The sequence below is a fragment of the Oryzias latipes genome, chromosome 24 (genome assembly GCF_002234675.1).
Source record: "Oryzias latipes chromosome 24, ASM223467v1".
In the NCBI taxonomy this organism is placed as follows: Eukaryota; Metazoa; Chordata; class Actinopteri; order Beloniformes; family Adrianichthyidae; genus Oryzias; species Oryzias latipes.
Window position 1 is genome coordinate 10477299 of NC_019882.2, and position 26742 is coordinate 10504040.

At 38.9% G+C, this 26742-nt stretch overlaps 1 protein-coding gene across 1 annotated transcript; it reads right to left on the minus strand.

The window, feature by feature from the left end:
* Nucleotides 1-108: 108 nt before the first annotated feature.
* LOC101171299 (potassium channel subfamily K member 10) lies at nt 109-19953 on the minus strand. Its single transcript, XM_011491698.3, has 7 exons — nt 19413-19953; nt 12116-12501; nt 9749-9866; nt 8898-9058; nt 5175-5367; nt 4597-4739; nt 109-3309 (listed from the first exon to the last, which is right to left on the minus strand). Exons 1-7 carry the CDS (start codon nt 19465-19467, stop codon nt 2632-2634), a joined length of 1734 nt encoding a protein of 577 aa, XP_011490000.1. The 5' UTR covers nt 19468-19953; the 3' UTR covers nt 109-2631.
* Between the last annotated feature and the right edge of the window lie 6789 nt (nt 19954-26742).

Consider the following 26742-nt stretch of genomic DNA (forward strand, 5'->3'; position numbering starts at 1 on the left):
GTAAAAGATAAATGCAAATTCATAGACTAACAAAATACTAATAATCATGATTGATATGTGGACATTTTATGTTAAGATCTACTAAGAAAAAGGAAAGTAATCAGCAGCTTTCATTCTGAAAGTCATCACATTTAATGTAATGTTGTACAACATATACAGTAAACATAGTAAACATTCAGGTACAGAGCACATGCTGCGTGAGCAACAAAATTACACGCCATGTGGAGCCGTGGAAGAAACACAAAACCCACAAACATGGTGGCATTTTAACATGACACCATGTCGTTTTATTCCTGTTTAATGTTCAAGATTTCAGTGTTTTGAACTAAAACGCCTAGGAAATACATCATATTTTTTTAGAGGCGTCACACATGTTGTATAAACTTCCAGGTGTAGCGCAGAGTAAGTGCAAAAAAATGCAGTACTGCAGATTATCACAGACGTTAGCATATCCCATCTAACGAATAACAATTTTTTTTACAGATTTGTGATACTTTAAGTAAGTTGGAAAATATACGAAGCCCAAATCAACAATGTAAGCTTTTTTAAAGCTTTTTAATGTTTTCTGATGTTGATTTTAACATATTTGATTCAACTTAATCTCACTACCCTATTATTTTTTAATAATACCATTATTACAGCTGTCTTTGATTTAAGATTTCATAGAGAGTGAACCGTTTTAATGATCCCCATTGACCTCAGAATGAATAAATGCAGCACAGACAAACCTGATGAGTACCGGTAAATTAAGGCAAAGAAAGGCTGAGATGGAGCTCAGAGAGGTCACAGTCCAGCAGGCATTTATAGTTGTTTGCTCAGTTGTCCTTTTTCAGGACAATGCACAGCAGGTTCTTCTTTTTTTAAAACGACACATTCAAAAAAGTCTGTATGATTGATGTTAATAAAAAATGATAAATGATAAGTGATTACAATGAAACACACAGAGAAAGTTTATCGTTTCAGTCAACAGTGTTCTATTGTTCCTCCCACTTTTTAGAGTTAATTGTTTTAAGGATTTGAGGTTCACTTCATGCAGCAATGCAAAAGTGGTCGTTTTGATCAAGAATGAAGAATAAAAACGTATGGTCTCCTTTTGAATTTTCTGAAGTATCTGACATGCTTTGTTTGAGCTTTGTTATTGAGTGAGTGATAAAGGTTTTCTCCCCCAAAAAAGGTAACTTTTTTTTAACCTTAATTATTGATATTGTAACATCTCATTGACTTAGTGTCCGATGTGAGTTTTTAATGATGTTTAGGATCATGATTCATCAACGTGACTCGCAGCAGGCAGAATTATCCGTTACCTAAACTGAACAGACTAATCTATGGTACTAACGTGCAGCTCAAACATGCAACAGCAATCAGGGGATGGAAAATTTCCATCATTTATCTTTTCAGTTCAGACCCTTTTGATCATATTATTGTTATTTTTTTTATTGTATTTTTTCAAATAAAATGATGATTGCAGCTGTTTGGGCAAACTGCAGTTCACCCGTTGCAAAAGGACACTTAAACAAACTGATGTAAGGGTCATTGAACCTCAAAACTCCCTGATGGGTGACTGATTACAAAAGATAAGGTGCTTTCACACTAAGCTGTTGAGTCTGGACCTTTTTAAAAAAAAATGTATTTCTTATTTATTAGTAAGTGTCCAAGCAAACCAAAAAAAGAATTGCTCTGGTTTACTTGTAGCGGTTCTCTGCACCGTGGATGCTGAAAAACTGCCCCACAAAATGAAATTTCAAGAGTTAAAAAAAAGCAGCCAAAAGTACGAGTACAAAAAAGAGTGAACCCTGAAAAATGTTGGAAAATGTGGTGAAACTATGAAATAGAGGTACTTAAATATAAAAGAAGACGCAGACCTAACTCGATGAGCTTGATTTCGTCCCTGTGCTTTAATTTATTTCTGGATAGCACTTGTTGTTGGCAATACTGCCCCCCATGGTCACTTGTTGTAATTGCATGTTCCTGGTGGCTTGGTGTTCCTCAAGCTTTGTTTATTTTTTGGTAAAAACCAACCAAACTAAACAATAATTTTAAAAAATCCCAAATCATCAATTTATCCAAATCTTCACGTAAACCATCTAAAAATGTTCATGGAAAGTTGAAGGTGAATCTGCAAATGCAGTTTGTTTATTTTCCATTCAGGTAACCCCCCCCCAAGTTTTCTTCAACTTTTCTTTGGTCAATCAAGTCAATCAAGAGCTTAGATCCAAACTTATCATTACAATTAAGCAGTAAGCAACCAAAATGGTCTGATCTCCTCAGATTTGGAGCAATTGTTTTGGGCTGAACAGTGGACACAGTGAAATAATCACAATAGATATGTGTGTAAAACCATAGCAGCAGCAGTTACAGTGCTTCTAAGACCTCAAGAAGAACCACCTTAACCTTAGAATTGCTATATCACAGTTGTGTCTGCAAGTCTTAGTTTCTGACAACCATCATCTGTTATGAGGCAAGCACAGATACCTGGTCAGGTCCTGCAGACACACCACACCATGGATCACTGAGTTATTTTTAAATCTGTAGGGAACAATTAATGACATGACTCTGCAGAAACTCAGCTGTTTCTCTGCTCATGCACGAAAAGGCACAAATGGTGGATTTAAAATCAAAAGAGCTCAAAGTCTATCTCTCAAAGCCCATCTGAGAGGGGAGCTCTTTAGTGACAAATGTCTCCTTCTTCTCCTGGGTCTCCACCTGGACCAACCCATTCACAGGCTTACAGGGTTCCACAAACATGGTGAATTCAGATAAGCTAGTGTTGCACTGCTTCTCTTCGTTCTCATCCTCTCCTTCACCTTTAAGTTTCCCTTCGTCTGCAGAGGCAGTGCTGCAGTCGAAGGGACGTGTGCTACAGGTATAGGCCTCGCTGTGAGGCCGTCGAGCCTCATCCGGGATGTTCTTCTTCAAGTCCCGGTTTCTGCTTCGCTTGGCCAGTCTGGTGACAGATCCCAGGCGGTTGAAGATGTTGTCTTCAGACGAGGTCTGGTGGTTGTGGTGTTGAACGCTCTGCTCTGAGCCCTGTAGATGGAGGTTGTTCAGTTTGATGTCAATGCTCTCTTGGGAGGAGTTCTTGTAGTTGCTGGTGTCCAGGCTATTAAAAATGGCTCGTCGCTCTGGGGAAAGCATATCCAATGACACAGCTCGCTGGTCTAAGCCCAGTTGTCTCCTCTCCATGCTCCTCATGGTGGCGGCTCGCTGGAGCTTCTCATGGACTTCCACACTCATACGTCTCCGGGTCTCCCGAAACTCTGCTCGCACGTTTGCTTTCCATTCCGCTGCATGAGCCTTGATCTCCCCAACCTGCATAGAGACAAGTCTCAAAGGTTTTAGCATGCCTTCTTCAGGCCATCTTTAAGACATAGAAGGGGCTGAAGTAACCCCTTGAATTCTTTTGGTATAGATTAGTAACATCATGAAATGTGTTGTTACCAGAACAGGATCTACCATTTCAAAACAATGACTAAAGATGAGTAAAGATAAGTTGTAGTACTAAACAAAAGAAGCAAGACTTTAAGAAAGCCCTTTCGGGGGGGGGGGGGGGGGGGGGTTGAGTTCATCTTTGCATATGTTTTAGCTTAAGGAGGGGGCTGCAGAGTGGTGAAGTAGTTAGCGCTCTTTCCTCCCTGGGAGGTGACCCTAGTTCAAGTCCAGGCTGGGTTCTTCATGGAGTTTGCATGTTCTCCTCATGCATGCATGTGTTTTCTCCCGGCACTCCAGCTTACTCCCACAGTCCAATGCTTCGTAAATTACTTGATTATTTTAAATAGTTTCTCAGGTGTGAATATCAGTATGAGTAGTTGTTTGTCTGTGTGTGCCCCTTGATGGACTGGTGACTTGACCGGGTCAACTTCTTCACCAAAGAGAAGCGGGGTAAGCTCTAACATCCACATAACCCCAAACAGGAATGAGGTGGTATAGAAAATGGATGGAAAGGTGTCTTTTTATGGTTAAACTAAAATCTGATAGTAGCACTTGAGCATAAATAGAGGTTTTGCACATCTATTTTCTAAATGTAACCTGCATTTGAAGAGTTGCTTCCTTTGATTGAATTTGTTTTGGGGTGTATTTACATCACCCGTTGTTTGCTTGAGCTGTGTGATACGGTGGATGGGCGTACAATTTCTTTTGGTTTGCCATCCAACACTAATGGAAAAAAGACTTTTGGATATGTTTGACTCAGCTGATTATGTTCGTGACAGTTACAACAATAATTAGTTTTGTAGAGCAGAACCATCACAATTTTACTGTATTTACGATGAGGATCTGGCTACATTGACTTTTAGAAAAACCTTTGCAAGGTATGCCATGCATTGCTAAGGGACATTTGTATGTTATATCATATGCATATTGTGCCCAATTAAAAAAATACACTAAACCATTCTTTAGTGTGGCGCAAATCAGGAGTATGGTTCAAATGAACCAGACTTTAGAAGTCAAGTGTACCTGTCATGTTTTGGGGATCCTAGCATAAGTCTACTCTTACGTTTGTACAGGTCAAAGTCAGTCTATTGTTTTTAATTCCAACAGAAACAATAGATATTTGCTTAGTCTGTCTTTAGTATCTTTCACTATGTGGTGGAAACGCACCTCTTCTTTGGTCTTTTTGGACAACACCCGGAGCCAGTCACTGATCATGTTCAGTACTGCAGCAAAGTACGCCAGGCCACCAAGGATCCAAAACCATACAAGCGGTCTGTACCACTTGCGGTACTCAATCTTTCTGTCTCCTCCTGAGAAAGAAAACATGAGAGATGTGAAGGAGGGAATGAAGATGAGTGTCTTTACAAAATACTTATTGAACTTCTGAATCCATCAGACTTATTTACAAGACCAGGAGTTGTTCTTTAATCTCTATTCAGCTTGAACAAATACTGTAATTGCCTGATCATTCTTCAAAGGAGCTGGTATCCTAACCACATGCCTTCATTATAACCTTTTATAAACAGTCATCTGATATCTGTGTTTTTGACAGATTAAGCTCATTTCATCTAATTGTATCTCTAAACTCCGAAAGCTCACAGTCTCGTGATTTTATCAGGTCTAAACACATCAGAGTTTAAGGCTTTGGAAAGATTTAATTTTAATTAAAAAACGTGAATATTTTTAATTTAAAAGTTAATGAATTTTTTAATAAAAGAGTATTTTTAGTAGAAATTTAAACTCACCAGCTACATAGTCGCCTATTCCAATGGTTGTCAGCGTTATCACAACAAAGTACGTAGAATCTAGACACGTCCAACCCTCGATGTGCTTGAAGATCACGGCTGGGATGGTGACGAATAAGATGCAGCCAACCAGGATGAAGAGGAGTGTTGAGGCCACACGGATTTTGGTCTGACTGATTTGGTTGTGATTATTCTGGGATGGAAGAAGAAAAGAGGTTCCTGACTGGTTTCTATGGAGACACTTTAAGAGTTTCACCTGTGAAACTTCTTCACCTTCTTAGACACGGTACTGAGCCAGTCTCTAACTTTCCCTAAAGCGTTAAGTATATTGACAATAGAAACTAACAAAGATGTTTTGTTTCAAACTGCACCTTTATTATGTGAGCTCTGATTTACAGTATCCAATATTCTAAAGTATTTGTCTTCCGTTCTGTTCACCACCAACTTCAAAAGTTTCACTTCTGTCAACAGTTGCCATATCTTAATCTTTTTCTTCAAAATGTCCCTTCTCCTTCTCTCAGGAAGAAAACTTCAAGACTTAAAGGAGATTCTTCTTGTTTTTCGTGCTAAATATCTTCAGTATTGTATATTTAAAACAAAAATTGTCTAATGGTAAAATCCAAGATGGACAACTTTCTAAATAGAGGGAGCAGTGTTTGTATTCCACAGAAAAGTTCTTTCAAAGGACATTTTAAACCTCTGATTTCAGGGAAAGTTGGATTGTAATAAGCAGAGAGACAACAGAACATTGTTTCTTTTTTTGTTCTTACAGGATTATTATACCAGACGGCAGTGGATGCACCTAGCTATACAGTTCATATAATCATGCATGCAGAAGTGTCTGTGTCCAAGTTTGTTTCACAGGAAGGTGAAGGGGGAACTCTTGGGAGGAGACCGACTATCTTAGCGTCTTCCCAGCATCAGCGTGAAGGCTTTGTGTTATCTGTGTCAAGGGTTTCTCTGTGTCAGTTATACGTGAGAAAAGACTTTGCATGTCCAAAGATGTTGTGGGAAGACTGTGAAAAGACGGACATGTTGCAATTGATGTTTTCATATAGCGCTGCAGCTGTGTTTTATCTGTTTCCCCTCCTTAGAGCTCAGCGCATATGTAATTTAGGGAATACCCAGCAAACTTAATAAAAGAGGAGGTGACAGAATATGCGCCAGAGCCAGCCAGTTGCTGGGTATTATCTCCGTTCCTTCTCCTCATAAAAAGGTACCTTTGGTGTGTTGTCTTTCTTTCCTTATGTTGTTATTCTGATGTGGCAGGTTGTTTTAACCCAACACACCGTTAATACAATTTACACAATTTCAACGGATTCTGAAGCGCAGAAAAGCAACTTTGCACTGATATGCAAGAATTTCATTTACTTTAAACACAAATACCTTTAGATCATGTGTAACAGTAACCAAAGTTAAAACGGACAAACCCTTTTTGTAATGGCTTATCTTAATCTTACTGTACCTCTGAATAAAAAATCTGCCTTACAGAAACAGATCCACTCACATTATCATTTGTAATACCAGTGTTCTGCAGTGGGCCACACATTCAATGGAAAAAGATTAAAATACAGAAAATATCAAGGTTCTGTTGTCCTTTTTGTTCTGGAAGTTCTGTTCCAGTTAATCACAAGAGACTTGCCCTTGGCGATGATGAACTACTAGTCAAAACTTTCTTTGTGAACAAAAGTTATTTTCAAGAGGCCCAAAAAGAATTGGTTTGCAAAGCACATGGTACTTTAAACCGAATTAAAAATAAAATGTTTGTGTGAAAGTTGTGTCACTTAAATGAAACAGTTGTAAAGCAGAAGAATATGGCCTCTTGAATTGGATTCTCTTTTTTCTTTTTTTTTTGCTTGATTTCTTTGCGTTTCTTGCTATTTCTTTTCCTCTGAAGCCTGATTTCTCTGCTCCCAAATTTACCTTTTTCCTTTAGCTTGCAGAAAGACTTTTTTTATACTCACTTTTCAGATTTTAAATGTACCTTGCACATTTTTGGGCGTCTTACATTTTTAATTACCCTTTAAGTACCATCATTGGTACATTTGGTGCCATTTGCACACAAGTTTTCTTTGACCGACAGCCTCACTGACAGCTCATTGCTAAATATATCTAACCTTCTAACTTCTGGATGCCAGTTGATTGACTTCTAAAGAAATTTGACTCGACTTGGTGACTCTGCAGTCTTTTTAACCGCAAACTTACTCAGTTTTGCGCTCTGAGGCTGTAAATAGAATTCCCCTTCTTCTGACCTTAAAGTCAAATCTAGAGATCTTTCTCCTCTACCCCATCCCAAACCCTCCACCTATGCACCTCAGGAGGCGACTTAAAGTTGAGGACGTTTGAGGGACTGATGGGTTGTATGACCCGCTGCTGCAAAATAAGGACAGGCTGAAATGTGTCATCTTTCCTGTTTGTTTAATGCCTTATTCACTTAGTCCCTTGCGGATGGATACATGTTGTCTGTGGGCGAAAAATAGGCAGACCTGTACAGGTCATGTAGGTGGCTCACTCAAAATTTAAAACTTGACTTAGACCACTTGGTGACCCCTTTTTTTCAATGGGTATGCTTTGGGAAACAGGTCTTAGCCAACACTTAGACAACATCTAAGGGTAAGTAAGGAAGAGGTAGGTGAGACACAGGCATGTCGAACAGATTTTTCATTTTTTTTAACCTCTTAAAACTTGCTAGGAGCTTGATAGTGCTGTTTAAGTGATAAATTTGGACTCCTTCCATGCAGCTTGTCTGTTAGGGGGAAGGTTAGAGCACTGTACAACAGCATCACCTGTATGTCATAAGTACTTGTAACTTACATTATCCTTACAAATACTTCACAATACACGTACCTCATGCATGACAATGGTACAACCGCCTGCACAACCCAAAAACCTGCAGCACTCGTACAAGTCAACCCCTCTATGGGCCCGTGTGACCACAGCATAATCCTTGAGACGTGGAAGGCCTGCAGCAGCTGTGACTGCTAAACAAAAATATCTTGACCCAGGCTTTTCCCCTTTATCTTACAGGTGAATGAGTGCCTTTTTATAATCCCATTAATCTGGCTAACAAGACAAGTTTGTCCTGCAAAACCACATGTAACCATGACAACCCTCCTTATTGGAGTAAAAACTATTCATCTACCACAGCATCCATCCCCACCCATTAATTTTTACTGTGAGCTATTGCTGTGCTAAACCTCCTTAGTTAGTTGGCTTTTTGGTGAAGACCAAGACCCCACCTTTCGTTTGCAAATTTGAAGCATCAATTGATGCAGTTCCTCCAAAGACCACTGGAGGCATTTTGCAGATGAAGGAAATTCTCCGTTGACTCCCGTGTAAAAGCCTAATTTCCCACTTTAGACAATTCCATGTACAACCTCGTGTCAGAACCTGTATTGATTTTTATTTCTTTAGCCAATATTTATGCCAACTCTGATTTAGGTGCTTTTTTAATCAGTTGTTTTGATTTTATTAGTGGTCAAACTTTTAGGACAGTCATTTTAAAATGTCAGGCATTATCATTTGGAGAACCTTCAAACTTTACTTTGTCCTGCTATTTTCGGAACATTCTTGAATGAGGTGGGGTTGTATCCAGTGAATGTGCTGCCCCCCAGGATTCATTTTCACCAAGCAGAATCCACTGGGTGGCATCAGAGATGATCTATCCATTACATCATATGTCTATGGTCGAGACAGACATAGTTACCGCCGAAAGTTACTCACCCGAAACATCTTCTCCACCTTGGCAATGCTTTTGACAAATATAGTTCCCAGTTGGTCACCAACTCCTGCCAGCAGAAATCCAAAGAGTGGAATGCCAAAAATTGAATAGAGGATGCAGAAAATCTTCCCTCCTTCTGTGCTGGGAGCAATGTTTCCATAGCCTGGAGCAAAGAAAGGAGATTACAGATTTGGACAAGATTAGATCATAGAAAATAATCTGACAGGATAAGAGATAAATCAAGAAATGGTAGTTGGCTGGGGGTTCGGTGTTTCCTCATTTATCATGGAAGTTACGTTCTAAAAGTAACCCACGATCAATGAAATCTGTGAATCAGTCATCTTTATTTTTTACAATAATTACTGATGTTTTAAGGGTGTAAAACCATTCACTTAACACTTTAAACACTTTTCTCAGAGAGATATGAACACAGAACACTAACAGAAGAAATTGCAACCAGAAAATTGGGGACAAAAAATAAATTCTCACAGAAGCTTCAATTCTCAGAAAACCACTCTAACTGTAAAGCAAAGAAGTGGCAGCATCATGGTATGGGGCTTCTTTGCTGCTGCTGGAAGAATGTGTCTATTTTACCATGACATTATAAAAAAGGTGGAGTTTCCATGTTCTCCCTGTACATACGTGGGTTTTCCCTCCCACCTTACAAAAATATATCTCATAGGTTAATTGGTTACTCTAAATTGTCCCTGGGTGTGAATGCAGGTGTGTGTGTGTGTGTGTGTGATTGTACTGTCACAGGGAAAAGGACTGAACTGAATGCATTCTTCTGGTTGATGCTGAGTACTGAGCTGATGTCATAGATTTCAGGGGTGTGAATTTGTAACTACTGTACCTATGGTTGTGATGACTGTCCCAGCAAAGAAAAAGGCGCTCCCTAGATCCCAGTGGCTGGAGTTGTAGGAAGTGTCTCCAACAGGGTTCACTCCAGCATTGACTGCCTCCACAGAGTGCTATGATGGCCAACAGAAAAGAGAAGATGTTGGTTATATGTCTAAAGAAATGCAATAAAAATGTGACGCTTTGGTCAACGTAGACTCTGCTGTTTCTGATGGATGGATAAGGTACAAGAGTCTCAAATAAACTATAATTGGATCCTGGTAAACACTAGCTAAGATATACAATGGCGTCGCTCTAAGGAATTATTTACTGAAAAGAAACAGGGCTGGCACTGATCCACAGCAGCTTTCCACTCTCATCTGCTGCATCTCTGAATCACACTGTCCATTATCAACCGTGCTGCCCAAATCAATAACTGATTAGTAGAAAGCACATCAAGCTGCTTCACCCTCATGAGTGCCAAAGGGAATCTGGCAGAGAAAAGACCTGCTGTCTATAGAGGAGGTACTGCACAGGGCACGTCAGAAGCCCTTTATGAGGTGATGTTTGAAACTGTACGTCTAAGTCAAGCGTTTCACTGCAAAAGATAATTTCATGAGGAAAATATTTTTTGTCATTATTTTATCTTTTTGTTTTCCTCTTTTATAAGAGGAAACAGTAGAGCAGAATTTTCAGATAAAATGATAACTTTTAAATGTCTGATTGTAGTTGATCATCACCGATCACAGCTGATCTCTGTTAAAAAACACGTGATCACAAGTAATCACTACTCATCGTTGCCAATCAAATTCAAATACAGATTATTACAAGTTACAACCAATTGACTGGCGGGGATTCCAACTGATACCTGGTGATCATTAAAGATTACAGGTGATCACACCTTGAGCATTGCTGATCTCATGTGATTACCAGGCAATAATGTTGACCATTGCTAATAATTACAGTGGATCACAGACGATCCCTATGATTACTGCAGACTATATGTACACCTTTTCATGGTGGATCACCATTGATCCATTTTGGTTACAACTGCTCACTGCCAACTGCTGATGATCATTTTTTGACAAAGGTTTCTACTGGGCCATGGTGATTTCATGTGATGAATATTGATTAAAGTTGTTCATTTTTGATCTCAGCGGATCACTGCTGATTACAGACAATCCCAACTAAAAAAATTACAGCTGATCAATAGTAATTTCATTTTGTGTCATCTGTTTTTTTAAACAGTCAATTTCTATTGACCAGTGCCGTCTAAAGCTACTTGAAGATCATTCCAATAGATTACAGTGGATCAATTACCATTTCTGTTTATTACAACTGATTACATAATGATTACTGTTGATTACTACCAATGGAATTACACAGTAGCTGCTGTTTGTTGCTAACCTCAAAAAGTTACTTTTATCCCCTAAGGATCATTACTGATCACATCTCATAGCTGTTAATAACAGTGGCTTTCTGTTGTTGAAATGTGATCACTGGTGCTTACAGGGGATTACTATCGATCACAGTTGATCACCGCTGATCACTTTTGCTGCCAGTTGATTACACTTCATTCCTGTTTATAATGTCTAACTTCCGCTTCTCACGGTTGATCCCACTGGATCACCGTTCTATTCACAGCTGTTTGTCATCATACGTTATTTGTGAATGAAACTCAATCCTTTGCATCTTTTTATTCTTGATGCTCTTATAGTCTGTAGCTTTTAAACATTTAAACTCTTCAGCTCTAAATTTGGAGAAGCAACAGCACAGCTGTGTCCATTATGGGGTATCTTCATATCACTTGGATAAAGGAGGTATTCCATGCAAAGTGTTGGAGAAATGGAGATTCATATTTCTACATTGACCAAACGAGTAGCTTCAGAACTGTTCCAGCACCAGAAGACAAAGAAAGTTTTAAGTGATGGTAGAGCAGCAGCAAATGTTGCTTCAAAAACCTCCATTTAGATCGTAAGCACATTTTTTCCAATACTTCCACCCATTATATCACTCACGGCTTTTGTCAGCTGATTTATAAGACTTTTTGGCAGTATGCTGCTTTCTGTTGTTCAACCCTTCAGTGAGGAACTTGACAATCCTCCCCACCCTTTCTCTCACCACAACTGTATGCTTAGGTAATCCGATTAGGAACATTACTGTCAGCAGAGGGAGCTGTGCATGCTGGTTCATAACACTTTACCAGACTGATTAGGACAATTCTCCTAAGGACTTCAGGTGTTTTATTTCCAACTTGCAGGCTGAGAACCTGTCTTCAGCTTAAGTGCCTTCAGATCGATTTGAGGCTTAAGTTTCAGTAGACCCGAGTCTCTCCAGAGACCCACTGGAGCTGGCAAAAGTATCGACCAGAAGCTGCTCCTACCTTGATGATGGCCTCCAGTTCCTCCTGAGATACACATGGGTGTTTCTGCAGGAAAGCTGCCTTCTCTGCTGTGATGGTGATCTTCTGGTTGTTCTCAAAAGGCTGCTCCAGCGCCTGGAACACCAAGCCCCCTGCCACCAGATAGCCCACCACCACCACGAACACAGCTAAGGCGGTCTTTGGCTTCATGAAGCTGAAAGGTGCAGATCCATCGGCCACCACCTCGATGCTGGCTACCATGCTGGCCGGCCGAGACGCCAAGGAGACCCGGGGCAGAGCGCAGCCCATAGGGTTCTGCATGGTGGCCACGCTGGCATGGACCAAACTGGACTGCAGCATGCCAGGCTGGACTTTCTTCGGGGGGACCAGGTTGGTCTGAACAGCCACTGAAACAAAAAGCACCATCTGAATGATCTAACTTTTTTCTTGAAGAGAGATGAGGATCAAAATTTACAGAAGTTTTTTCAAAAAAAGAATTTTTAAGCATCATTTGAAATGAGGAAGAGGATGCAAGAGGAACAGACACAACTTTTTTTCTTAAAAATAAATGACCCTCTGAAAACGAATACTACATAAGTAAGAAAATAAAGCTTTAAAATCAGATCGGGTACACAAACTGAACTGAAAATTAGTGGGGGGGGGGGACAGTTATTATCCCAAAAAAAGTTTTTCAGAAATTCTGGATCCTTGAAAAATAAACAAAGAAAATCAGGACTCGTCAAGACTTTTGACAACAAACCATTTGATTTTGTTAAATAAATAAATAAATAAATACATGCATAAAAGCATTAATTAATAAATCAATCAGTAAAAACACTCATTTGACTTGGTGTTTTTTTTTTCAGATGTTATTCTGAAAGACCTGCACTGTAAACCCGAATAGTCCAATGAGCTCAAAAGTTTTATAATCACTGAACTCAAAAGTAACAAACAAGTCGAGTCAGCTGAAAACCTATAAGCCGATTCAACTTTGACCACAGTTATATCTTCATTGGACTAAAAGATTTTGAGTAAATGAAACCTTGGTGTCAAAACTTATGAGTAAAGAGACGTGATGACGTCATAACGTCCATGAATGTGAACTCAGCCACAGAAGTCTTCAAGATGGCGGAGGTCTGAAGCGAGACGCAGCGAGCCTAAGTTGATAAGTTACATACGTCTAGGTAAGTCGTATTATTTTATTTTTTATTCTTTCACTGTTCACCTTCACTCAAGATGGAAAGATTTCTACAACTGAGCAGCTGCATCGGTGTAAAGCACCACATCAATCAGATGGGGTTTACTCCCCAGGAGCACAGTCTATGGAGGACTGCACATTGACTATATATGAAAACTGGACAGAGTGAGCGGGATGTCACCCATTGATAATGATTAACTTCCAGCTCCGACCAAATAAAGTCAGTTCAGTTATTTATTTTTTGCGACAGGGCATGTTGGATCCAGAGGTTGTCAATAAGCAGTGATTGGTCAAAATGAGCGGTTTATTTCTTTGTAGAAGTCTATGGATTATGGCTTCTTGGAACCACTGGGCACTTTCTGTTTGGATCACCAGGCGGGATGGACCACTCAGTCCAGTTCTCATTTACAGTAAATGGGACTGGATTGGGGCCTGCGACATACAGGGTGTACCCTCCCAACAGTTGTCGGGACTCCGGTGACCCCATGGCCCCGACAGGGAAATAAAGCAGGTGAAGTAAATGAATGGATGGATGGATGGATGGATGGATGGATGGATGGATGGATGGATGGATGGATGGATGGATGGATGGATGGATGGATTGGAAGTGTGCAATTAAATGGAAGGAGTATCATAATGTGGGGTAGTTTGCAGGAGTTTCCTAAGTTAAAGGAACTCTGAAATCCATATGAAACAATTTTGGATAATTTCAATTATTTCAACTTTGTGGAAACAGTCTTTTGATGGCCTCCTAAATTAAATTCTAGCATGAATGAACATCAGTCCACAAAGCCAGAAGGACATGAGGGAGTTTAGAGGAACTTGACTGGCCAGGACAGAGTCTTGACATCAACCTAATCAAATAACCTCTGGGGTGATAAACATTCAGCTGGACCCTATTGACCAACCTTTTAGTCTGACCTCACAATGGATTTCTGGAAAAAAGGCAAAAAAATTCCCAGAAACTGCACAAATTATGACTGGGATTAGGTTTAAATTCATTTGAGAAGACTGATAAGCAACTAATTTTAGCAGTATTTGCTGTGAGCTTCCTGGTGTTTGATCACCAAAGATCAGAACATCTGACGAAGACTATGAAGATGAAGGAGCCTCTCGGGGGACAAACATCAGCACCCGATGACGGACTGCCGGCAGTGGCGCCTCCAGAAATTTTTCATGGGGGTGGCCAGTGGGGGGCCACATTAAATCTTGGGGTGGCACACAAAAACCATGAGCTATATTTTTAAAATTCATTCTACCAAACGTAGTAAAACAACCTTTAGAAAACCAACAGAAAGATAAATGCCTACTGATATTTTGTAGAACATGAACTTATAGTAGATACTACTAGTATAATAACTAATAGATACTAGTAGATACCATTAGTAGATACTACTACTGATATATATTTATTTTCTTTTGTTTATATTTAATGCTTTGGTGTGTCTGCTTGGGCTGTTCGGCTCTTGACTGAGAGATATCTATAATAAACAAAAAATGAAATCTGTTGTTCTGAAATAATAATAAAATATCCTTCTAATTATTAATTATATCTGTTGACATTTCTATTCAGACTAATAATCATGAAACATTTTTATTATTAGGGTAACATAATTCTAACTTCACCAGTTGGTCCAGGAACAGGTGGAGCCAATGCATATGCTGAGTTCTGCCTTGCTTCTCTGACCAATGATGCTGACTGCACTCAAAAAACGTTCACTTTGAATGAACATAAAAAAATTATGGAAAGGATTTCCACATGATTAGATTGCGTTACTTGAACAAAAATGAATCATGTTGGTCCTACTTAATTTATTTAGGTTGGCTCAACTTAATGAATTTAGGTTGGGTCAACTTAATGTATTTAGGTTCAAACTAATAAATTTAAGTTGATTCAATTTAAATAGAGCAGTTGCACCCAATTTTAAATTGATATTGTTGCTCACTCTAAAAAGAAAAAAGTTGAACCAATTTAATTGAACCACTTCAATTGGTCACACCTAAGTAAATTGAGGTTATTTAACTTGAATTTCTATTTATTTCTATAATTTTATTTATTCATCTGTAATTGATATGTTGTTCCAAAGTTACAACCAATGGGTCTTTTAATTTTCACATCAAAGACATGAATTACCCAGCAAAGTCCCACATTACAAGACAGGAGCTCAATTACCGCGAACTCTGTGTTAAGAATTGGAACATTAACAGTTTGCCACACAAGGGGGTTGGTCTTCATCCTCTACCAAACTTTAACTCATGGTGCAAAAAAAAAAATAAACATATCAGTTTAAATCACTAGTTAAAACAGAGTAAAACAGCTAGACAATAAAACCCATGGCCAAAAACTCACACTTAGACCCCAATCTGCCCAGATAGACAAAGAAAATGGTATCCCACAATTCCTTGCGATTACTAATGCATCCAATTTAATGGTATCATGTTGGATCAACATGATTGAAATTAGTAACTTTTAAATGGATTATTTTTATGTACGATCTATGAGGTTCCATTTGTGCCAAAAATATCAAAATGTGTTTTTGCGTCTACTGTTATGTCTTTGGTCCATTGTCTATGTCCACTGATCGTGTTTTTGCGTCCACTGTCTATGCTTTGGGCTCATTGTCTATGTCTATTGAACGAGTTCATTTTACATTGGTTCATGTCTATGTATTACTAAGCAATATCTTCTGCATGCCCATGATTCTTTGATTATTACTTTGTATTAACTTTGTGATGTATATGCTTGCTTTATCCTTAAACTTTATCTTTGTCATTGTCCTTATCCCATGTCGTCTAACTACGGCGTCAGGAAGATCCTTAGCAACCGTTGCTAGTGTCGTTTGCTACGTCGTCTCGCCATGTCGTCAGGAAAATCCTTAGCAACCGTTGCTAGTGTCGTCTGCTACGTCGTTTCACGTGTCGTCAGGAAGATCCTTAGCAACTGTTGCTAGTGTCGTTTGCTACGTTCTTTCACCATGTCGTGTCCTTAGATCTTGCTGTATTTCAAATTTTGCAAAGGTCGTCAGAGAAGTCTTTTGTACGGTCGATATATTGTTTCCCGTATTATCACGGAACAAAACACTTTAAAAAAAAAAACCTTTATTGACAATCCTGCAAACGCGCACTGCCAGAAAGGGGGGGGGGGTGCAGCGTACAACTGTTTCACGTTCCCGTTTAAAGTTATTTAGAGTATGGCTTTAATTTAATCTTGTGATGAAACTATTATTTCAAATTATTTTGAAAAATGACTGATCTTTATAAAATATGTTGTTACAAATCTGATGGATAAACGAGGATCAGACGGGCTAATAAGAGCCTTATGTGGTCCCGAGTGCGCCATCTCATGGTCACATAAATAGATTAAAAAGAAAAGCTCAAAAACCAGTCAGTTTTCGACTGTTATATTCATAATTAGTGACTCGACCCACTAAAATTTGAGAAGGTAACTCATCAAAGATATTTTAAAGGCCTCCTTGCAAGGCCCCCGTAAATCGTTCAGCGGCAAAAAAATAAATATTGCCATGGACTAATGACTTGAGGGTTTATTTCTGAACAAATACATTAAATCAACACCAATGTGTTTGTAATTTTATTATTAATAAATCAACCACGTTTTTCATGATCAGAACACAGCACATTCATAAATAGTCTTCGTAAAATGTTCATATTTATTATGTGTCATTCTCCGCGTTAAATAGAAGTAGTTCGCCTCCAGATCAGGTGGTGGCGGTAATGCGCCACTTTGTTTTCGTTTCAAGCGTTGTATGCATGCCCCCCCCCCCCCCCTTTCTGGCAATACGCGTTTGAGGGAATATCAAAATAAAGTTCATCTTAAAAACGTGTTGTCATGGTTAACCCTGACGTCTGCTTTGATAAACATTTCTTTTTCGTTCCGTGGTAGTACAGGAAAAAATTTACCGGCCTTACAAAGGACTTTTCTGACGACTTTGGCAAAATTTGAAAAACGAGAACATCTAACGACAAAACACGGGGAAACGTCGTAGCTAACGACAGTAGCAAACACCCTAGCTAACGACAGTAGCTAACGACAATAGCTATCGACAGTAGCTATCGACAGTAGCTATCGACAGTAGCTATCGACAGTAGCAATGGTTGCTAAGTCCTGACGACAAAGTGAGACGACCAAAGACATAGACAGTGGACACAAAAACAGATTTTTGGCACAAATGGAACCTCATAACGATCGACATGATTCATTCACGTAAGATTTACAAACATAAAATTTTCTGGTTGAAATGACAAGTTACTTTTTGGTTAACTTAATTGGCTGGTAATTTCCTTTTTTTGAGTGTGTCCCTCCTCTGATGCCGTCTCATCTTTGTCTTCCTCATTCTCTTCTGTCATTCATGCTGCTCTGTCTCATCTTCCTCCTCCTCCTCACTACTCCTCTGTTGCTCCCCTACCATCTCTTTCACTCCTTCTGCTGCACTTTGATTCTTAAAATAAGAATATATGTTGAATTTCTCTTCATTCTCTGAAAATGGACAGACACAAGCATCAACTAATGTCTATATGTAACTCTGTGGAAACAAAAACACATCAAAATGTTGCGGTAACACAACAACCAGTGCTTAAATAGTGCCATGAAAATGAGTGGCTTGTGACAGGGACATCCTTTTTTTACTTATTAATAAAAAGTAATGACACATCCACCGCCGCTGATGAAGTGGCGTATTTGCACCAAGTATTTGCACACAGGGTTTACATGTTTTGCAGACCGCATGTTTTTTACACCTTTGCAGCTGTATTTATTTAATATTTATTTCTTTATTTAATAAGAATCTAATTTTTGATAGTAATTTTTCGTAATAATTTGAGTGATATTTTTAATTATTTAATATAAATGTCATTTGTGATGTCCTTTATTGATGTTATATTATACAGATTATTTCTGAATGTCGTGTTGCTGCCACAGATAAATGAAATTTCCCCATTGTGGGATTAATAAAGTCATCTATCTATCTATCTATCTATCTATCTATCTATCTATCTATCTATCTATCTATCTATCTATCTATCTATCTATCTATCTATCTATCTATCTATCTATCTATCTATCTATCTATCTATCTATCTATCTATCTATCTATCTATCTATCTATCTATCTATCTATCTATCTATCTATCTATCTATCTCTAAAGTACAGTAAACAGATTGTTAAAGACCCACGGAAAATTAACAGGAAAAGAAACGTAGCATTTTGGGATGTGTGATTGTGTGTGCGTTCTCGCGCGCACGCGTGTATGTGCGTGCTGAAACCGGTGCTCGCGCGATGCAGGAAGAGAGGGGGGAGAGCGCGTGTGAGGGTGTGGAGCGCATACGCGCGCGGTCAGTCGCCGTTTTGGACTTAAGGAAAAAGTAATAAAGAAAGTTCATCTTTAGTGACTGAGGCTGGTTCTTTTGTCTGACCGGCCCGGAGGATCTGAGGGTTCGAACGCGGAAGTGAACCACGCGTCTTATTCATTCTGCGTCCAGCGGCTTCTCTGTAGATGTCTGCGAACTCAAAGGCAGCAGGGAGGGGAGGGGGTGAGGGCCGGTTTAGGTGATCAGAGCGACTTGCCCGCTTGCTGGCTGTGCATTTGGGATGAAACGCACAACTGATGCTACCACAGCTTATAGTGGCTGCTGGGGTGGCGTGGGGTGGCCACTGGGGTGGCCAGGTGTCGGAGAGGGGTGGCCGTGGCCACCCCTGGCCACCCCCTGGTGGCGCCACTGACTGCCGGAGCACCTGCTGCGAGGAAGGACATGCCGCAGCTGTGCGGGTACGTGACACCCATGCACGATGTGCGGGATGAGGTCATGATCGCGCAGGCTTTGCACCGCATCTTCCACGCGCTGGATTTTCGGATCTCAAGCCTTGCGGGATGCGCGCACAGCCTGCAGCTGCAGCGCGACAACTTCAGCATGCTGCATCTGCACCACCTCCTCCTCCTCCTCCTCCTCATCTGCAGCGCAACCCCTCCAACTCAGCTCCAATGCGCTCCGATCGAGAGCAAATCAAATCAAATCAAATCAATCAGCATTTATGTTTGCGCCACCACCACGTTTCCTGTCAGAACTGCGCTGGAATACGTGACAAGAGACAAGACGAGCCTTACCTGGTGGAGGATTCATGTTTCCTGGTTTTCTTGGGTTTTCCGTCGGAAACTTCATCTTTCCTCTCTTCAGTCTTGATGCTAAAGATGAATGCTGGCTGAAGTCGTTGATGTTGGAGTCAATCCTGTCAGACTTCAGCCGAAAGACGTGGAGAGTCTGAGCATCTCATGAAAACACATCCTCCCTGATCGTGTCTGCGCTCCTGTATGGAAAGCCAAAAGGCTCAATATTTACTCTCATGGCTCCACCAGACAGTTTAAAAAAAATTGAACTTCAAACAAACATATACACATAGCTACAACAGAAATAAATAATAATGGATAAACACAAAAAAACAACATTAAAATTGTAGTTTACAATAGTAGGGATTGTCATACAACATGTAGGCTCCACCAGACAGTTGACAAACGCAGTCCCTGATGTCAAAGCATCATTCGTTTAAGGAAAATACCTCGTCATTTCACATTTTATGGACGTACTATTTCTTAAAGTCAGTTAAAACATTCACTTCATGTCAAATCTACTAGTTTAGTTTATTAGTTTTATTTTAAACACACAAACAAAAGTATGAGGTTCCATTTGTGCCAAAAATATCAAAATGTGTTTTTGCGTCTACTGTTATGTCTTTGGTCCATTGTCTATGTCCACTGATCGTGTTTTTGCGTCCACTGTCTATGCTTTGGGCTCATTGTCTATGTCTATTGAACGAGTTCATTTTACATTGGTTCATGTCTATGTATTACTAAGCAATATCTTCTGCATGCCCATGATTCTTTGATTATTACTTTGTATTAACTTTGTGATGTATATGCTTGCTTTATCCTTAAACTTTATCTTTGTCATTGTCCTTATCCCATGTCGTCTAACTACGGCGTCAGGAAGATCCTTAGCAACCGTTGCTAGTGTCGTTTGCTACGTCGTCTCGCCATGTCGTCAGGAAAATCCTTAGCAACCGTTGCTAGTGTCGTCTGCTACGTCGTTTCACGTGTCGTCAGGAAGATCCTTAGCAACCGTTGCTAGTGTCGTTTGCTACGTTCTTTCACCATGTCGTGTCCTTAGATCTTGCTGTATTTCAAATTTTGCAAAGGTCGTCAGAGAAGTCTTTTGTACGGTCGATAAATTGTTTCCCGTATTATCACGGAACAAAACACTTTAAAAAAAAAACCTTTATTGACAATCCTGCAAACGCGCACTGCCAGAAAGGGGGGGGGGGGGTGCAGCGTACAACTGTTTCACGTTCCCGTTTAAAGTTATTTAGAGTATGGCTTTAATTTAATCTTGTGATGAAACTATTATTTCAAATTATTTTGAAAAATGACTGATCTTTATAAAATATGTTGTTACAAATCTGATGGATAAACGAGGATCAGACGGGCTAATAAGAGCCTTATGTGGTCCCGAGTGCGCCATCTCATGGTCACATAAATAGATTAAAAAGAAAAGCTCAAAAACCAGTCAGTTTTCGACTGTTATATTCATAATTAGTGACTCGACCCACTAAAATTTGAGAAGGTAACTCATCAAAGATATTTTAAAGGCCTCCTTGCAAGGCCCCCGTAAATCGTTCAGCGGCAAAAAAATAAATATTGCCATGGACTAATGACTTGAGGGTTTATTTCTGAACAAATACATTAAATCAACACCAATGTGTTTGTAATTTTATTATTAATAAATCAGAACACAGCACATTCATAAATAGTCTTCGTAAAATGTTCATATTTATTATGTGTCATTCTCCGCGTTAAATAGAAGTAGTTCGCCTCCAGATCAGGTGGTGGCGGTAATGCGCCACTTTGTTTTCGTTTCAAGCGTTGTATGCATGCCCCCCCCCCCCTTTCTGGCAATACGCGTTTGAGGGAATATCAAAATAAAGTTCATCTTAAAAACGTGTTGTCATGGTTAACCCTGACGTCTGCTTTGATAAACATTTCTTTTTCGTTCCGTGGTAGTACAGGAAAAAATTTACCGGCCTTACAAAGGACTTTTCTGACGACTTTGGCAAAATTTGAAAAACGAGAACATCTAACGACAAAACACGGGGAAACGTCGTAGCTAACGACAGTAGCAAACACCCTAGCTAACGACAGTAGCTAACGACAATAGCTATCGACAGTAGCTATCGACAGTAGCTATCGACAGTAGCTATCGACAGTAGCAATGGTTGCTAAGTCCTGACGACAAAGTGAGACGACCAAAGACATAGACAGTGGACACAAAAACAGATTTTTGGCACAAATGGAACCTCATACAAAAGACAATAAAGAAAATAGAGCACTAGCTCTTAGTTAAAACTAACTGTAATTGTTATGTTTTTTAAATTCATTTTCACAACTAATTTTCTACGGCGGTCCTGAAGTGCAAATCACAACAAAAATTAAAAAGCAAAACAAATATTAAAATACTGCATTATATTTTAGAAGGCAAAATTCCAGAAACCAAAACAGTAAAAAAAAAAAGCATTTTGGAAAGTAATTTCCAGAAAACAAAACGACATGTTCAAAAAAAAAAAATAGTAGGAACTCAGAAAAGGCAGGTATTGATTGGATGACAATGTTCTGTATCATTTCAGTTAAAATGATGGACAAATATCATCCAATCAGCAAAGCCCCATAACACCTACCATTTCAGGTTTCCATTGATAAAGGAGGTAGGTATTATGGGTAATTGCTAATTGGATGGTGAGATTTGTCCATCATTTTAACTGAAGGTTATTTGACATGAAGTAAAACTGGAAATCATCATCTATTCAGCGCAGTTCCACAGTACCGACCTTTTCCTCTTTCTCATTGTGTTTCGTTTTTGCTATGAATTTTGTTTTGGTTTTCTAAAATGTGATGCTGTTTTTTAATGTTTGTTTTGCTTTTTAAATTGTCATGATCCTGAAAATGTTTTTGTGTTATGTGATTTGCTGATGCGATTGGCACTTCAGGGCCACCGTATGTTTCAACACCAAAATTACTTACAAAACTCAAATTAAAGCAGTTTTGTTTATGCAGGAAACAGAAAATGTAGCCTTGTAATAAATAATAAACTAACTTTGATTTGCTTAAGGAGATAAAATTTTAAGAAATATTACAACTTTTTTCTAGATCAGTAATTAATTAGCAGCAACATTTTCATAGTTAGAAGGGAAAAGTCTGAGGAATATTTGAGAAACTTAAATCACCATATAATCTGTTGACTTTGACACACATTCTAATTTAAAGATCCACTCCCATGAAAATCAGATTTTTGGTGTTTTTAACATGTTCTTGAGGCATTTTTCTGATGTAAAAGGACATATATAAAGAAAAATAAGCTTAAAACTGCATTTCCAAGTATTTCTTCATTCAAACCATTGTGAATCAGGAGCAGACTAAAAATGCAGTTGGAAAAAGTCAGAGGTGAATTTCTAAGGAACTAGTGCTGCTCTGCAGAAACTATGTCCTAGAAAACCTGAGTTTTTTTGCTTTGGCTAAAAACAGCATCATCATAATTAAAAGAGCACTGGGAACATTTTTACAATAGATCAAAAGATGATCGGAACGGGACTTTAACATACATTTAAACTAGTTTAACAACATTAATTAACGCTAATTTTGACCTGCCCTTCAGTTTCTTCCTCTTTAAACTGGAACTTATCCTGATTGTTGATTTGAATTAACAAATCTCCCACTTCACGCTGACTGGCTTTTTGAATCTTCACAAGTGGAATTAGTGATGACGTGTGAAATGTCATAGTGACCCAAAGATAAAAGTTTTTTTTGGCCATCCATACTTCACCGGAAAAACTGTCAGATGTTCCTGCAGATCCCTCGACTTCAATTTAATCTAAAACCCTTTACTGAAACTAAAACATGGTCACACATGTATTTAATTTGCCAAAAATGTATGAATAAAATGGAAAACAAAATATTTGAAGAATCGATCAAAGCTGCATGTATGCCTACAGTGGGTGCAATCTGTTTTATCCTGGAAAATATTTGGACATATTTTTACTTTCAAGTTTAAAGATTCCAGCACTTTTTGTGTTTTATTCAGACGAGTTGAGGTTAGGGTTAGTTAAGGGGTTCGGGTTAGTTAAAGGGTTAATTAAGGGGTTAGGGTTAGTTAAGGGGTTAGGGTTAGTTAAGGGGTTAGGGTTGGTTAAGGGGTTCGGGTTAGGGTTAGTTACAGGGTTAGGGTTAGCTAAGGGCTTTGGGTTAGTTAATTGGTTACAGTTTGTTAAGTTGTTAGGGTTAGCTAAGGGATTTGGATTAGTTCTTGTTTGGAGTTAGTTAAGGGGTTAGGTTTAGTTAAGGGGTTATGGTGAGTTAAGGGGTTAGGGTTGGTTAATGGGATCGGCTTAGCTAAGGGGTTAGGTTTAGTTAAAGGGTTAGGGTTAGCTAAGGGCTTTGGGTAAGTTAATTCGTTAGAGTTAGTTAAGTGGTTAGGGTTAAATTACATAAAGTCAGTTTTTTGGGCTGTTTTTTTCATACAAAAAAAAATCTGATCAATGTTTCAACTCATAGAACAGAAAATGAATGAATGGAAGGTTTTCGGTTGTGGCTGTGTGTGTGTGGGTGTGTGACTGCGTCCCCTGCGACAGACTGGCGACCTGTCCGGGGTGTCCCCTGCCTTCGCCCAACAGTTGTTGGGTTAGTCTCTGGTGTTCCTGTGATCCTGACAGAGATAAGTTTTATAGACAGATGGATTGAATTTCAGGGTTAGACAAACATGAAGAAGCAAACATCTCAACATTCAAGTCTTTGTTCTATTTCAGCGATGAGGGAAGTTGTTGATAATCCAACTACATTTTAGGATTTAAAGATTCCTTTTGGGGTCTGTACTTGGTCCATAGCTCTTCAGATCTTCTGAGGGACATTTGCAAAGTCTTCGACTTGTTTTTTCTTTTTTGTCGGAGATGATATACATATGTACTAACACTACTATTCAGAGCTCTAAGCAATGGCGAGGGGAAGGGGTGAAGGTTGCTCAGTGTCAACTGTCCCACCCACAAATATGAGGCGAATTTCTGCCGCTCTGCAGAAATTTTGTTCTGATAAAAACAACACAGGTTTTTTATTTTGGCTAAAGACAACATAATCAGAATTAAAAGACCACTGGAAATGCTTTTAAAGTAGATCAAATATTGGTAAGAGTGGGACTTTAACACCATTTCATTTGAAATTAAAGGACTTCTGAACATAAACTTTTCTGCAGAACAATAGCTCCCTTTGGTAAAAAAATTGCATTTTTGTGTGGTTGCTAGTTATCCATAGCCCAAAGAAACTGTAAAAAAGGAGACACTCTGCTGTCCCCCAACATGTTTAAGTGTAAAACGTGAAAACGTGCAGACGTTCCACCCTGCAGCATTTTTCCAAGAAGATAGAGTGCAGTTCTGCTGAGATTAGACTTGTACAGACTGCAGAGTGACTGCTGCGAGGGCGCTCTGGTTTGTCAGCAGAAGTCACAGACCGATGAACATCACAGTTTTCTTAGAATTTCCCAACTTAATGTTTGACACTTTGTCAGAAAATAGCACATTTCTAAGAGAAAAACAAAATCCCAACATATTTTCCAAATAATAAATGTGATCTTTTTGTAAACTGCATTTTTTTATCTTCTTCTCATTCACAATGATTTGAACAGAGAAATACCCAGAAATGCAATTTTAACCGTATCTGTCTTTATGTACGTCCTCCACCATGAGAAAAATGGCACAAGAACATGTTAAAAACACCAAAAATGTGCACACGCATGGCCTCCGTTCTGATAGAACTGGAGCTAAGAAAAACTCAATCCTGAAAATCTCTGCTCATATTTGTTAATAAAGAAAAGAAAACCCAACTTTGATATCAGTCATTGTCTACATTCTTACTGAGGCAGTTAATTGGAATTTTTTTCTTTTGTTTTTGCAATTTATTAGTTTAAAAAACTCAAAAATGAATGAGTAAGCTTCTTATAAAATCGTCTTGTGATGCAACCTGGGCACATCATCAATGACGTTACTAGGGGTCATGGAGTGTCTGCAACCGACCTCAATGGGCTCACATCTGCATGCTTTGCCCCCTCCTCTCATTCACCTCGGTTTCTGAGATGAACAGCATATTTGGCCTCAGGGTTGTAGGGCCAATGGTTTCTGGAAATTTTAGTTGCTTTCCAAAGTCAACTTTTGACTTCCAGTCTTGTGCTGTTGCAAGCAGGCCTGAGTTGGATATAACAAGTAATAAAAAGCTTATTGTATAAACTGAGTAAAATATAACTCAGTTTTTTCTCTAGTGACCAATTTAGTTTAGGGATTTCATTAAAAAAATGTTTAATGTAAAATAAAAATAATAATAAATAAAACAAATGTTTAATGTCATGTGTTCATTTTATTTTTTACTTTTTTGCCTTGTCTAGGACATAAAACTGCTCTGTACTGTGGACCATAGTGGAGAATCTAAAAGTTCTACTTACGTAATGTCAATTCAAATATTTGTCAGTTAACAGAAAACTTAGTGATAAAAATACAAGAAAAAAATAAGCTTGCGGGTATAATGTACAATTTTTTTTAAATTTACAACTCAAATTATCAGAAAGACAACAAATCTGGGAGAATGCCATGCTCGCTCTGGTTTTCATGTAGTATCACCAAATGACCAGCAGATGGAGGCATTGAGTCGATGACACAAAAACATCTACGTACTAAACTGTACCAGCAGAGGGCGCTCGTTCTACAAAGACTGGGTGGACAATGTCCCAACAAACGGATAAATTATCAAAAGTAACTTGATCCAAGAGTTCTACCAAGTTCAGATGTTACGATGCAAACAATAACATAAACACAGACACATGAAGGCACATAGACAAAAAAGTCAAAACATCATCAACAACAAAAAGAATTAGGAGAATCAATCAACTCATACACATGATTATTAAACACACACAGGCAAGCAGGCATGTGTGGTTAATAAGCAATCACATGAGCAGTGACAGCACAGAGAGGCCCATAATTAATAAAACATGAAGATTTAGCGGTTTGATATTTTTATTCATTTTGTAATTGTGTCACGAGTCTGCAGGCAGACTGCGATCCCAAGAAAATATTAAAAAGCAGAGAAGATGGATGTACATGTCTGCTGCTGCTCTGCCAGCCATGAAGTAACCAGGCGCATTTTTCTTTGCTGTACTTCAGATTAAAAGCAAAAATACCCAACCAGCTGATGAATGTGAAGTGCGTTTCTTAGTCGTCTCCGCATGGCTGCTTGCTGAGGATGTAGACGTTTGTGTGAAGTGTGTGCTGGTTGATCCTAGAAGAGGAGATGGGATGAAGAGGAGATCACAAACGTGTTTCTCAGTAAACTGACCTTTAACCTGCAACTTCTGCTG

What these genes read in the sequence shown, in the direction of transcription:
- LOC101171299 (XM_011491698.3), bottom strand. Translation starts at nt 19,467, where the DNA reads ATGAAGTTTCCGACGGAAAACCCAAGAAAACCAGGAAACATGAATCCT. An exon ending in AAACATGAATCCTCCACCAG is followed by an intron (nt 12,502 to 19,412) that starts GTAAGGCTCGTC and finishes TTTTTGTTTCAG; the next exon opens with TGGCTGTTCAGACCAACCTG. An exon ending in CCAAAAAGACCAAAGAAGAG is followed by an intron (nt 3,310 to 4,596) that starts GTGCGTTTCCAC and finishes GTCTCTATGCAG; the next exon opens with GTTGGGGAGATCAAGGCTCA.